General features: G+C 26.9%; 1 protein-coding gene across 1 annotated transcript in view; it reads right to left on the reverse strand.

The window, feature by feature from the left end:
* The window catches only part of LOC107455611 (ATP-binding cassette sub-family G member 5), a 51380-nt gene that overhangs the window by 5273 nt on the left and 29810 nt on the right, over window positions 1-16297 (reverse strand). The window contains exons 3-9 of the mRNA XM_043054604.3: window positions 13883-14062; window positions 12600-12832; window positions 12399-12516; window positions 9068-9259; window positions 7951-8031; window positions 5320-5539; window positions 3044-3255 (exon numbers count right to left, since the gene is read on the reverse strand). Coding sequence (XP_042910538.2) covers window positions 3044-3255; window positions 5320-5539; window positions 7951-8031; window positions 9068-9259; window positions 12399-12516; window positions 12600-12832; window positions 13883-14062 — 1236 coding nt within the window. The remainder of the gene's footprint in view (window positions 1-3043; window positions 3256-5319; window positions 5540-7950; window positions 8032-9067; window positions 9260-12398; window positions 12517-12599; window positions 12833-13882; window positions 14063-16297) is intronic.

Raw genomic sequence — 16297 nt, forward strand, 5'->3', positions numbered from 1 at the left:
CACGACGACGCATAATAAGAAAGGGCTTAATTTAGAAAAATGTTTCGTAATCTCTGCTTGTTCCTGCTTATCTGTAAATGTTCCTGCTCATGAGGTCCCAGAAATTTTCGTAAATATTAAGAGATTTCCACTCCAAAAGTTAAGAAAACCCCTTTTCAAAACATGGTTAGACATTTGCATAAAACAAGGTTCGTTTTGTTCTTAAGTTTTTCTAGATTTTATCATTATGACTTTTTTATTATAACAGAATGTCTAATTTTTTTGGGTAAAATTACATATTTAGTAGATATATTATGAAATAGTCTTAGTAAGTAAATTTCATTGCAACTTTTTATATACATTGTGATGCCACCTTCTTTAGTATCTAGTTTAATAAATTTTTTAATATTTTTCATATGAATAAAAACACTAAATATGTTAGTTTCATAATGCTTATTTAAGCAAATTGTACAAAAATTCTCAAAATGTGAACATTTTAATAACACAGTGAAACTCTTTTAAAAACAGGAGTGAAAATAATATAGAGTTGTAAAAAATAATCTAGTCAGACATTTTTATCATTTTCAACTGTTCTAAGCAGTGTAAGCAAGTCATATACACATGATTTTGCTTAATTATTAAAAAAACTTTAAATTAGCAATTAAATTATTTTTTTTAGATGAATTTTGTTTGCAAACTTTCTAGAAGTAATATTGTTTTGTAAAATTCTTAGTGGAGTAAACCAGATTTATATTTATTTTAAATTTTAGGAATGACATTTTTGCATCACTGCAATAATTTTATGCAACCCATAATTATAACTTGTTTCTTGTATTAAATTTGCTTTATTTTGTTAAGATAATGCTCTTAAATTCCCAAAACTGTCACTTAAATCCTTTTTCTACTTAGATCTTCAATTATAAGATTACGGAGTTGAATATTAAAAATACACATTTATTAGTAGTTGTTACGAATTGCTTATGACTAAAAACAAAGAAAATGTTAACTCAATTATGTAAAGAGCTCAAGGTCACTCAACTGTTACTCAAGAGCTATCTCGATAGATATTTATCATGTGCATTCATGACAATTTTGCATCACTGTAATAACTTCATGTAGCCTATGATAATAACTTCTTTCTTGTATTAAATTTGCTTTATTTCAATAACCCACTGGCAGTTTTGCACCTAAAAAGTCGGATTTTAACCTGCAGTCTTCTCCGCGCAGCAAAACAGGTTTTTCTATGTAATTCAATAAGGAAATAGTGCATTGGGGAGAAGCTTCTTCTTCTTCAGGAGCGCAACAGCCCTTTGCAGGCCTTGGCTGCCTCAACAGCACGCCTTCTCCAGCTCCCTCTGTCCATGGCAACTCCCCTCCAGTTCTTAAGTTTCAGGACTTTGAGGTCGTTTTCAGTGTCTTTGAGCCATCGAGTAGGTGGTCTACCTCTAGAGCGGGACCCCTGAGGGTTCTTGAAGGTGGCAATTTTTACAGGGCTATCTTCAGAGCCTCTCCATATATGTCCGAGCCATCTTAGTCGGTTGCTTCGGATTATCTGCATAATTTGAGGATGTTTATAGAGCCCATAAAGTTCAAAGTTGTACCGTGTTCGCCAACATCCCCCCTCTTTTATGGCACCAAAGATAGTTCTAAGTATCTTTCTTTCAAACGTTTCTATCGGGCGTTGTACGTCAAGGTTTAAAGTCCAGGTTTCGTTTCCGTATAGCAAGACAGGCAGAATGAGTGTCTTATATAATTTTAGTTTTGTTTTTTGGCTAATAAAATTCGATCTTAGTTGACTTTTTAGTCCAAAAAAACATCTGTTGGCCATATTGATTCTATTGTCAATTTCAGGTTTCAGTTTGTTTTGGACATTGATAATTGTACCAAGATACTTAAATTCTTTAACCTTTTCAAAGGAATGTCCGTTTATCTGCAAAGGTTCACTATAGTTTACAGTTGAGCTTGAAAACTCCATGAATTTGGTCTTGTCTTCGTTAATGGAAAGGCCCATATTTATAGCAGAGGCCTCAAGGGCTTGAAAGGCATCTTTAACAGCCCGTTCTGATCTTCCAATGATATCAATGTCGTCCGCATAAGCGAGGATTTGGAGAGATCTGTTCCAAATAGATCCTCCTCGGTTTAATCCGCTATCCCGAATGCATTTCTCCAATGCCAGGTTAAAAAGCAGACAAGCAAGAGAGTCTCCCTGGCGCAGGCCTCTTTCGGTAATGAAAGGTTCAGATAGATGGCTTTGGATTTTAATCCTGCATCTCACATTGTTGATAGTGGCACGGGTGAGACTTACGAGTTTTGTAGGGATTCCGAACTCGTTCATCGCTTCAAGTAATTTATCTTTTTCTTTATTAAAACTGTCACTTAAATCCTTTTTCTACTTAGATCTTCAATTATAAGATTACGGAGTTGAATATTAAAAATACACATTTATTAGTAGTTGTTACGAATTGCTTATGACTAAAAACAAAGAAAATGTTAACTCAATTATGTAAAGAGCTCAAGGTCACTCAACTGTTACTCAAGAGCTATCTCGATAGATATTTATCATGTGCATTCATGACAATTTTGCATCACTGTAATAACTTCATGTAGCCTATGATAATAACTTCTTTCTTGTATTAAATTTGCTTTATTTCAATAACCCACTGGCAGTTTTGCACCTAAAAAGTCGGATTTTAACCTGCAGTCTTCTCCGCGCAGCAAAACAGGTTTTTCTATGTAATTCAATAAGGAAATAGTGCATTGGGGAGAAGCATTATCCCAATTTTGCCCATTTGTTAAACCGCCAGTGGGTAAAGATAATGTAGATTCACAAAAAAGGTAACTTAAAACTTTCCTCTACTTAAATCTTCAATTATGAGATTTCAGAGTCGATCAAGCATTGATTGCGTGAATGTGTTGTTTTTGCTCATTGCTTATAACCAAATACAAAGAAAATGTAATTCAAGTAAATTGTGTATGGATAGATATTTACCATGGATTACTATATTTTATTATTTATTTATTGTCAAATAAAAAATAACGTGTCATCATTTCTTTTTATACTTACGTGTTATAGCTGTGATAGCGGCAGATAGAAATGATACTCCCACCAGAGAATTAAGAATGAGACCGTTGCGAGTGAGAAAGCTGTGCTGAAAGTCGCTGATTTGAAAGTAGAAAAGGAGAAGGAGTGTAAAAAAGAGTGGAATCAGGAGAATCCTCAAAAACACTTCTCTCAAAGCTCTTGAATTGCAGTTAAATAAAATACGGAACCTCCGACTGAAAAAAGAAACATTTAGTTAGCGTGATTATAATTCTCCAAACATTGGTAAATTGGATAAAATAATAAAATAAATGAACGAACTTGTTTTTAACTATTTTGTGAGTACAGACAACACTTACTAATCGGTTGCTGGGTCAGTTGTTTCAGAAAAAGTAATTAGAATAACCTATGAATCTTTGCTTAAAACTGGAATTTTAATTATTTTCTTATGGTTCTATGAATTTTTTTTTAATAAAGGTTTAATATATGTTAGTTATAACAAATCAAAAACAATTAGAAACAAATACGGCACAAGTTTTAAACACTAAAAACTTAAAAATCACAACATATATTTCAGAAAAAGTAGTTCGTACCTTGTACTTTTGCTTATAACTGGAATTTCAGTTATTTTTTATGGTTATATAAATTTTTTTTAAGGGATAAATATATAAGTTGATTACATTAAATTTAAATTAATTAGAAACAAATATCACATGAGTTTTAAACACTAAAAGCTTACAACATAATAAAAATTTGCTATTTATATTTTTAATATAATAGTTCGAATAATTTTTATGCATATCGTTTGTTTAAAACTAGACTTCTAATTGCTTTTGTTATGGTTATGAATTTTTTTTTTCTAAAAAAAGTTTTAATGTAAGTAGATTAAAATAAATTGAAAACATTCAGCGAATAAATTTTAAACACTATAAAAACTTACAAAATATTAAAAAATACTACTTATATTTCAAAAAAGTAGCCCGAATAATTTTTATGTATCTTTTTTTAAAACTGGAGTTAACTATTTTTCATTAATATATAATTTTTTTAAAAAGATTAAGGTCTAATATCAGTAGAGTGAAACAAATTAAAAGCAATAAGAAAGAAATACGAAGCAAGTCTTATGCACTAAAAACTTACAACACGTTAGAAAATATATATCAAATGCTTAAAAAATTAGTCTGAAAAATGTATATGTACCGTTTGCTTAAAACTAAAACTTTAATGTATTTTTTACGGTTATATGAGTTTTTAAAAAGAAATTATGGGTTAATATATGTAAATTACAACAAATTAAAGTTAATTCAAAACAAACATGGTGCAAGTTTTAAACCCGAAAATTTACAGAATATTAAAAAATTACAACATAGATTTCAAAAAAATAGTCCGAGAAATTTCCATGTGCCTTTTGTATAAAGTAGAAATTTAATAATTTATTTGTGATATTTTTTAAAAAAAAGAGGTTTAACAAGTAGATTACAACAAATTAAAAACAGTTCGAAACAAATACGATGCAAATTGAAATTGAAATTGAAATAATTCACCAAGTAATATAGATATTAAAAATAATTCAGTTAAAGATCTTAAATTATCTGATAAAATATGACAGTGCTTGAAATGACTCAATAACTTTAAGACTGTGATTTTTCACGCAAATTTTTTTAAATTAAATTTGTTTACAAATTAATTTTATATTTGGTTATATTTTTGATTTAATTAGGAATTGGAAGACATATTATGCAATTGATTATTATTATGGTTATATGAATTTTTTTTTAAACAATAAGCTTTGATATAAGTACATTACAACAAATTAAAAAAAATTAGAAACAAATAGAGAGCAGGTTTAAACACTAAATTATAAAATATTAAATGATTTTCTTTTCATCTATTTTCCTACATCTAGATTTACTTTATGAATGATTTACATTTTATAACCATAGTTTCTATTAAAATGATTTCATTGTTTTTACTTAAAGTAATTTAAATTATACACTAAGTAAAATAAATATTTAAGAAAACCAGTTAAAGATTTTAAATACCAGAACAAATATGACAGTTCTGAAAATAATTCAATTAAACCCTTGATCTTTAACCTTGATTTTGTTTTTCAATTTAACTCGTATAGGAAATAATTTCAAATTTGGTTATAAATGCAATTTAATTAAGAATTTGACGAAATATTATGTAATTGAAAATAATTTCCCAGGGAATAATTGTGCAACACGGTGATAATGTACTGAATGCATCGTTACTGCACCAAATTCTGTGATACCGTGCTAAAGTTTTATTGACCTTACCATACTAAGTTGCAGAACACTTGCCAACTAGATGGTTGACCATAAGCTGTAAGGGGAAGTTTATATCGAGCATCTTTTGACTCCAGTGCGTCATTTTGTGGAGCATAAAATTTTCGGTAATGTCCACCTTCCATTTTAAATTTTTCAACCAAAGCTGATATTTGAGTACTAGATTCTATAAAACGCTCCCTTGTCCTTCTGTCTACGGTTGATAGGCACACTGTTGAGAGAGAAAAAATATCAGTTTAGAAAGATAAGCAAAATAGTTTTTAAAATAAATAACTTCTTTAGCAGGTGTATCGCCATTATAATATGCTTTATAAGTTTCATATTTTTTAAAATCAACGCTTAAAAGGGTAATGAATTTCTTTTATCTTATTTTATTTATTATTTTACTTATTTCCATTTTTATTTTTTTTACTTTTATTTATTTTATATTTTTATTTTATTTTTTCGTTTATTTATTTTACTTATTTATTTGCTTTATTTATTCATTTTATTTATTAAATTTATTTATTTATTTATTTAATTCCTTTATTTACTTTATTTATTTATTTGCTTTATTTATTCATTTCATTTATTTATTAAATTTTTTTATTTATTTATTTTTTAATTCATTTATTTCATTTATTTATTTTATTTATATATTTTATTTATATATTTTATTTATATATTTTATTTATTTATTTTATTTGCTTCTTTTATTTATTTTATTTATTTCATTAATTAATTAATTAATTATTTTATTTATTTTATTTATTTTATTTTTTAGTTAGACATAAGAAGCCATATTTTCATAAATTTAAACCCAAGTTTAAAATTATTATTACTTTTTGCTTACAAATATGTTGCTACCAAAATCATATATACAGGTGTTCAAAGATTGACCAAGAACTTTGATTAGACAATTGAAGAAAAGGGGATTGTTTTATGGAGATTACTACGTTCGGGATTTGAAAAAAGTCTTACATTTATAAAATTATTTACAAATGTTAATAAATTCTTAGTAAAATATTTGTACAGGTTCTGCTAATTCCCCTTTCAGAATGTACCATTACTGCAAACGGTGGTCATTTCGAGAATATTGTTAAATAGTTTTTCTAGTGTAGCATTAAGTGTTGAAAACTCTACTTTTGAAACTTTCTGGGAATAAAATACTTGGATTGTCAAACAGAACACAGAAAATAAAGAAATGGAAGGAGATAAAATATGTTAATTGATTTTTTTAATAAAGAGTTATTTTTGGGACTTCCAGTATGTTGTAGGTATCTCCAGATTTTTATGTAAGTTTGTTGACAAATGTGAACATTTTTGAAACCTAATGACTGGATTAAATTTCAACAATGTTCACGACAGACTAATTAGCCTATCATGGTCTTATTTTAATTTTACATTTTTGTTACGCAATTTAAAAATTTCGCTTATTAATCCCGAGGAATAAATGAATTAAAGTGATATAAAATGAAGTTTCTTACAAGCATATCTATTTGCATCCAAATAGATACATTTCTTCTTGAGGGTTAAATTCTTTAAATAATCTAAAAGTCAAAATAAGGCTTATTCTGAAATATCTGTTTTTGTAACATTGAAAAAGTTAAAACTTGCTTTTATTTATTCCTTCATTCATAAATTTAACTTAAGAACGTACGGATCCGGAAACATCCTTCATTCTTTGTGATTTCAAAAAATTGCATTGTTTACAAAGATACCATAAATGATCGATCTGTTGATTACACCATATTATTCATCATCCTAAATTTCGTTAATATTAAAGAAATAATTTTATATTTTTAGCAAATATTAAAATAAAATTTAGTTTTAAAATAAGTCAAAACTTCTCGAGATATAAATTACGCCTTAAACATAGTTAATAATAACAAAATATTATTATTAGTTTAACCTTAAATAAGATATAGCATACATTATGAAAATATTTCTTTAAAAGTTAAAATTGTTTCTCATAAAAACAATTAGTAAGATATTAACCAATATGATGTTTTAAAGCAGTACCTTTCTTGTTAACTTTAAAAAATAAAGGTAAATTTTTAAGTTCACGGAAATATTTAACATTTTAAATTTTAATTGGAAATAGCTCAGTAAAAGAGTAAACATTCCAAATAAACAGGAAAAATTAAAAATAAAGTTTTTGAAGGAGTTTAAAATTAATAGGACACAAACATTTTATAAAAGCCAGTTAAAAAATAGCAAAATAATAACAAATAGTATACATAAATTAACAATAGAATAAATAATACGCATGAAAATGTTTCATAAAGAATAATTCTTGAATAAATATACATAAAATTTTTTATGTGTTTCGCCAAAGCAGTGGAGCAAAGTACGTGTTGTTTAAATTGCTGCCGTTTATACAGAATCAAAAAATACATTACGTTTTCACGTTTAAATAATACGGAGCTTGCTCCTCTAGTATTGGTTTTAAAAACACATCTATAACTTTAAAAAATCATAATAGTAAGATAAAAAATATTAAAAATGTGGCTGAAAAGTACAATATTGATAACATAAATTCCAATAGAACATAAATAATAAAATCTAATTCATATATAACAAAAACATTTCATACATTTGAAAAGCTAGATTTGAGTTTCCAATTTTCTGTGCAATACTTACAATAATACATTAGGGGATTTTCTAGTTCTGGACATGGGAAACCAATGCTACCGAAATAATCCAAAAGCATCCTAGTGCTACCTATAAAATTTATAAAAATAAGAAATAAATACTATGGTGCAAGTTTAATACAGCTAAAAAATAGAAAAAATAATTGTATAATTTTATTTAAAACATTGCATACAGTCCTTCATAAAGAACAGTACTAAAATTTCATCAGAAGCTCATAGGAATTGTTTCATTTAATTTGGAAGAATTATTTTTAAGTATTCAATTCTGTTAAATTTTGTCAAATAACAGCATTTGTTTAAATGAAGTAACCTTTTTATTTCATAAATTTGATTTGAAATTTTTTTTGAAATATCAAGAAAAGAGGTGTTAGCTTAGTTATTAATAAATTGTCATGAATATATGAAATAGGGCATTCTACAAAATGTGTTAAATCAACAGATAAAGTAGGAAATGAATAATAATTTCCATATTAGTATCACTATACTCTATAATGGGTAGCGTACAGGCATTCTATACAATGATTAGGCAAAATTTATAATTTTCATGCTTCATACTGTGACTAAAAACGTCTGTTTTTTCCATACAAAGGCTAAACATTCTACAAAATGTCGGCATTAACATACATTGATGGCAGTAAATACATAAATTTATCGATAACGAAAAACAATGTTAACTTTTTCTGATAACTTTTGAAAATAACTTTTTTTTAGAATAACAAAAAATTTTAAATTTTAGGAATTTCTTAGCATTGATAATTACGTTCCTATGCGTTTCAAAGATTTATCAACTTCTTTAAATAGTGAAAATAAACTGCTAATTTTTTTTTATTTTTTAGAAAAGGAGTAGGGTTTATGCTAAACACATTTCAAGTCACTGAATGAATCAAACTCTGGAAATCCAGATTTCCGTTTTTACTGATTTATATATAGAATTTGAACCAAACTTCCAAATTTTGTTTATGCACTTAGTTATGAGAATATTGTTCATGGAACTGCAGTTAATAGGAATAATTATATTAAAGTTTCACGTGTAGACTTTTAAACATAAGTTTATCTTTTTCTTAGAAAAACACATAATTTCATTTCAAGATCAAAAAGTAATTTACCTGTATATACTACTTCTCCTAAACTTAAATACGTCACTCTATCAAGGAAAGGAAATATATCAGATCTTGGCTTTTCCATACTCAAAATGACGATGCGATTATATTTTTTGGCATGGTTTGATAAAATAGAGATGACGAAATATGTGTTCAATGGATCTAGATCGTACGTCGGATCATCTAAAAGAATCATAACTGCAAAAAATGATGTTCAGTTAATTTATCAATTTAAAAAATAATGAATTGAATTAAAATAACACAAAACCAAATTGCTGATGCCCAAAGAGGATGATACTTTGTAAAAAAGTTATTTATAGTTTCGACGATATAAAGATAGGAATACATAAATACAAAATTTTAAACAGTTATTTGTATAAATTTTTATTATGCAAGTATGCAAGCATGTGCACTATGCTACAATGCACCTTGCAAAATTCAATTTCATTAATTTTCAATAATACATAATAGTAAGTGAGCTATGGTAAATTTTTAAAATTAATTTTAAGAAATCAATTTATAAATTGCTTTTAAAAATGATTTAAAATATTTATTTTCAGAAATTATTATTAAATTAAAAAAATATAGTTCAATGAACTGTTTTTCAACCATATTTGATTATTACATAATCCCTTTAAAAAATTGAATTTTAAATTTTGTAATATAAATATATCATACAAAAATAATTTTATGCTGCAAGTAAGTGATGAATTATCCCTATTAAAAAAGTTCAGACAATGTTTTAGCTTTAACTTCAATGTCTCAATGACCCAGTAGAAGTAAATATATATATATATATATATATATATATATATATATATATATATATATATATATATATATATATATATATATATATATATATATATATATATATATATATATATATATATATATATATATATATATATATATATATATATATATATATATATATATATATATATATATATATATATATATATATATGGGTCATTCTCACAAAAACAGTCATTTTCATGTCCCCAGTATATTTTATGTTTGTTTTACAGCCTACGAAGAAAAAAAATTCAGGGAAAGTGTCCATCAGAATGCAAGCTAACAAAAGAATAAAAATAAAATTATCAATTTTTATTTTTTATTTATTTTAGGTAATTAAAATATACCAATATGTCATTCCCTCACTTGTCCCCACTGCTGATTTAAAAAAAGAAAAAATTTGTTTCTGAAATAAAAAATTTTTTTTTACAAATTCGTGTTTTTTATTTCAGAATACTGAAATATAGAATTCAGAAAATCAATTTTAAATTGAATTTCTGATAAAAATATTAACACAGCACTATTTTAAACTTTGTCCCCAGTGTTTCGCGTCATTCCCTCACAACAATGTTCTTATCACCTGCAATCTTTTTAGAATAAAAATATTTTAATAAAAACTTCAGAAGTTAACAACTGGCATCATAGAATAAAATTGCAGTATGTTTCCATCTTCAACTGAAAGAAGCTTTGCTGTGGAATAAATTTGAATGAATCAAACCAGGTAAAATTTTTTACATTTGTCATTCCCTCATGTCATTTTTTAGAGTAAAATAAAATACAACTTCATCGAGAAAGTGGATAATTATATGTTGCTTTCTTGTATGAATATAATTGTATGTGATTGACTTCAGAAATTCATTAGGCCTAACTGTTATTTTTAAATTTTATTGAATTCGTCATTCCCTCACTTGTGTATAAAGTGAGGGAATGACGCTGAAGTGAGGGAATGATTCAAGATGAGTATATTATTAAATTTTTTTTTGTTCAATCGTGCCAGCCAATTTTATTTCCCAAACCTGTAAAAACTATTAAATATATAAGACTAAATTATAATAAATATTAGATATACTTAGTATGTTATCATTTTCAAACTTTAGGTAGATGTAATTTAGATAAAAACATGTATTAAAATAAAATATCATTCCCTCACTATTAGTGTCATTCCCTCACTTTTTAAATAGTGAAAATAATTAATTTACTTATTAATTAATTTGAAAAATAAATTAAAAAATTAATAAATTAATTTAATTAATTTATTTATTACATTAATTAATTAATTATAAATTAACTATTTAAAAAATTAATTAATTTAAATATTAAGTATAATTTATAGGATATATACTTTCTTTATAATGTGATTGCATATTTCTATTAATATAAAAAGTTTCAGAGCTTTTTATTCTTTTTACTTTTTTGGGATTTTATGAACTGAAAAATGACAGTTTTCGTGAGAATATATATATATATATATATATATATATATATATATATATATATATATATATATATATATATATATATATATGCAAGTTGCGTCTGAATAAGACGGAAAATAAACTTTACTAGGAGATAGAATGCATCTACAAGAACAATATTTATTATTGAATGCTATTCAAGCATATTCATGAATATTATTCAGGAATAATATTCATGATTGGAACACAATAAGTGAGTAGTTAAAAGGTAAATTTTCACTGGCATATTTAAAGAATTTCCCTAAGAATGGAGGAAAAAAACTGCTTCAGAAAACTTTTTACTCACGGAAATACGATTGATGTCCAAAACAATTGCTTAAAGGTAAAAAAATGTATTTGATGTACTATTTAATGTAATTTCTTATAGAAATCGCTTAAAATATCTTCCGCCAGCTGCAATGCAGGTCTCCCACCTGCGGCGTAAGGAGATCTAATGATCGGATCTTCACGTTATAGGACTTCATAGTAATGATTCCAGGGAGTTACCTCATATATGGTTTTCAATCAAATATGATCTGATTTTACAACTTAATATAACGCTGAATTTATTAATTAACATATTTGAGTTCACATCTTCGAGCCATTGAGATTGAGTACTAGAAAGTGAATATCCAATCATTGAACCAAAAGTTCTTCAGGGTGGTTCGTTTTTTTCCCGGCCCACTCTACATTTGTGAAAACAGCAAACAATTTCCTTAAGCATCTTTTCGAGCAATTCCTTGTATATCAATTACATATTTTTCCTCAGTGCAATTTCTTTGTACATCAATTATGTTCTCTCTTGTGTGTAAAAAGTTTTCTAAGGGATCTTTTCCAATTCTTGTCTTAATTCTATAAATGTTACAGTGAAGAACTTACTTTTACCTTCTCACTGATATTGTTCCGATGATACATTCTATGACGAATTTTGCTCTCGTAGATGAGTTCAACCACCCAATAAAGTTTTGCTGTTTTTCTCAGACTCCCCCTGTATACAACCTTCATGATATTGACTATGTACATAACAGTATTCACTTTAGAAACTTTCTTAATTAACTTATTACCACTAAATTACATATTTATACCTGGATCTTTAACCAATTCGATTCCAATGGCTAACCTACGATATTCACTAGGTTTAAGACAGCTGACTTCACGATTAGAAACCTGATTCAGTGCCAAATCAGCCATTACTTGTTTCACCTGCAACCAAAAGTTTCATAATGCATTATACTACTTTTAAACATCCAACTATCATTTGATCACATATTATTGCAATTAATCACCCTGCTCCTTTTCATAGATTTCGACACTTTGGTTCCTATGGTAAGTTGAGCAGCATACATAAGGGTCTGTCGGACTGTCATCCCAGGTAGAAGTGTCACTTGCTTGGGCACAAATCCACATTGTTCTTGAAATAATTGCAGATTTAGGGATATTTCATTCAGCATTATTTGTCCCCTGGTAAGTCCCATGGCTCTGCGTCCGATTACTTCAAGCAGAGCTCGTTTTCCACTGCCTGCATTAAAATTGTATTTAATATAATAGAACATTAACATAATATTTCAAATTTAAATTTGCATTCATTCTTAATTATATAACGTTAGGACATATTGATAAATAATAAACATTTGTAAAAAGGAAGTTGGAAGAAATGAAGTTTTGGGTGAAGTGTTTTTTTTTAGGTGTTTGGGCTGGAAATGATAATACAATTACGTAAATTGCCAGTTTTGGTATTTATACTGTTGAAAGAAGTTTATATTTTTCCTTTAATAAGTGTTTATTAGTGTATTATTGCTAGTACAAGCTACAATTCATCATTATTTTTTTTCTCCGATGCCCACCTGGATAATGACCTAGGTCATACAGGCACTTGAAGGGTAGATTTGTTGGTGACTGTTTCAAGGTCACCATATTAGATGGGTTAACGTTGCTCCCACAGTAAGAACAGATAGAATAGAGAAGGAAAGAACATCCATGCCTTTCCCGGGATTCGAACCCAGAACCTTTTTGGTGCAAGGGCGGTTCCTAAACCCCTACACAGGCCGGTCGGCCAATTCATCAGTATAAATATAAGAAAAATTTAAGTAGCAGCTGCATTTACTTTTGTAACGGTGATATAAGTTGGAAATATAAATTTATAATATTCGTAGCAATTAGTTTTTTTCTATACGTTGTTTTAATTTAAAAATGCATAATAACGTTAGCTTGTATTTTCAGGAAAAAACCATAACGGTTGCTGACACATAATTATTTTGTGTATATTGAGATTTTTAGAATCCATATATGGTCCACTGGGAGCAAATTAATGAAAGTTATTCCTATGTAGTTAATTTTGATGTCTTATCCTTATGTATAAAGTAACATTGTAATACAAATATAAATTTTAATACATTATTATAATTACTATAATAATTTCAATAACATTTGCTTGAAGGTAAACATCACTAAGCAATTTACGGTTGGCAAAATATAATACCTATCAAATTTTCAAACTATCATTGCAAATGATATTTATAGATAAAACCTATTGTGAGCTGTAGATTGAACATATGAACACTAAAAATACCTTTTGAGCCAAGAACAGCCATGACTTCTCCAGCATGAACTTCCATAGACACATCTTTCAGAACAGTGCCAGTAGGAACAGAGCCAGAAAGTTTTTGGAAACAAGAACCCGGTTCCACTTGACCAGTGTGAAAGACGCTGTTCAGCTCCAAGACATGATCAGCAGTTATTGTTGTAGGACCTAAAAATGAATAAATTGAAAAAATTTGAAATAAATATTTATGCCATTTTGTGCTTCCTTAATTTAAACATAAAAGGTTCTAAAAGACATATTTATATACGTTTTTTTCAATGTGTGTTTGTTTTGTTTTCAATTTTATTTTCTCATGAGAAAATCGCGTGTTGGTAAATATTTTTTTAAATTTTTGTGTCATATTACATTTTACAAATCGGGGTGCCTTTTCTTCACTAGAAAACGATTCTTAATAATCCTGGAAGCAATCTATCATGTTTAGAAGAAAACTATGTTTTGTAGGTTCCAATTTTTTTGCTGTGATTTTCGTCTGAAAACACCATTTTTAAATGCATTGTTGTTACAAATGAAAATATGTTTTCACCAAAACGTTTATAGCAAACTATAATCTTTCAGATAATCAAAAAAATTCAAATAATTAAAATTACATTTAGAAATGATTTTAAACCCAGATAAGAGTATTAAAACTCTCATTCAATAGCAAATTTTCAGAGTAAGTTAAGTAATTTTAAATTACACTCAGCGTAATTTTATTACATAGAAATTCGAGAATTCTAACTCTATAGATAAAAAATGTAAACATATTCAACCTTTAAAATTATCTTTATTATTATTTTGAAACACAAAAGTTTAATAAGAATCGTCAATAATTAATACTCATAAGTTCATTTTTTCATGTTTATTAGTTTTACAAATTTATATTTATTTTATGACATTTTAGACATGACTTACTCGATCATATTGATTTTAAATCTAGTTAAAATGCTTTCTGGGAAACAAAACTACCTTGAAGCTTTCTTAAGTGGGTGTAACAATGTAAAGAACAATGAAAAAGAAGCATCTTCACAAAGTCACGGCCAACTACATTGATGATACCGAATGTCAAGTAGTTGAAAGATTGTTTTTCGCCTGTTTTTGTGTTAGTTAAATTTAAAAAAAGAAAACACAGCAGTATTCAGATTTTCTCAATTTAGAGTACGTAAAAAAAGGACCAACCAGAATAACTTTTGATCTAATAATTAGATCTTAACATTCTAGGATTCAATCTTAATGTTTCTAGGAGGCGACTTCACATGCGCTAGTTAATTAGATCATACCATATTTTAAGTTACGAAATCAGATATAAAAGCATACTTTATTTGATTCGATATATTTTTTTCTTTCGACAGATTCGGATTTTTGATCAAAAAAGTAGGGGGGGGGGGTATCCACAATCCGGCAAATATGGTCCCAATAGTTTGAGATCTGTCCAAAGTTTGGACACCTTAAGGTAAATTTTACTTTTTGCGTATTTCGACATAGCTCAAGAATTCTTTAAGTGAATTGAAACATTTTTGCACACAATTATAAAATTCGTTTATCCAAAGCAAAACATAACTCTACAGGCAAAGAATAACTTTTAATAAATATTTATTCTTCTTCTATTATTTTATATAATAATGGTCGAAAATATTTTGAATTGTAAATTATAAAAGTTTTTACATTTTCTAAAGAATGTAATTTTAAATGGAAAAATACAAAGTTTTAGAGAAATCTGCGGAAAAGATCCTGAGAAATCAAATTTTAAAAAAGTCATATTTTTAAAATTCAATTGTCCTCAAATTTTGTATTTTGCTATTTAAAATTACCTTCTTTAAAATGAAATAAAGATTGTATGCCTTACAATTCAAGTTTGTTTCGATTATTATTAATAATATTAAATAATAAAATTATAATTCGGTCCAAAGCTTATACCCCTTAATGTTAATTTTGCTTTTTACGCATTTCGCTATATCTCAAAAACTTTTTAAGCGAATCAAGAAAATTTTGCAAACGATTGTAAAATTAGCTTAGTTTATGATTCAGTGATCCATGCAAAAAATAATTTTTTGCAAACATGTATTAATTTTACATATCCGGAAAAATTTTATTTACTTAAGAATTTCTTCTGAAAAATATTATGATGGATTTAGAATGTCATGCGCACATTTTAAATAAATAGTAGAAAACCATCTTTCAAGATTCAGTACACAAAATAACGTGATGAAAGAAGAAAGCTGAAAAAGATATTAACATAAATATTATGTAATTTTTTTTAAAAAAAAACTTTTTTTAAGTTTTTATATAGATAATTTTATTTTAATTAATTTATTCAATTGGTATAAAAACTTTTCCAAGAATATTTTTATGCTACTTTTCTCAATTTTTATGTTGCTTAAAAATACACATTTCAAAAGTAATTAT

This window comes from Parasteatoda tepidariorum, chromosome 7 (assembly GCF_982258835.1).
Source record: "Parasteatoda tepidariorum strain Cologne lab strain chromosome 7, Ptep-v5.0, whole genome shotgun sequence".
Taxonomy (NCBI): Eukaryota; Metazoa; Arthropoda; class Arachnida; order Araneae; family Theridiidae; genus Parasteatoda; species Parasteatoda tepidariorum.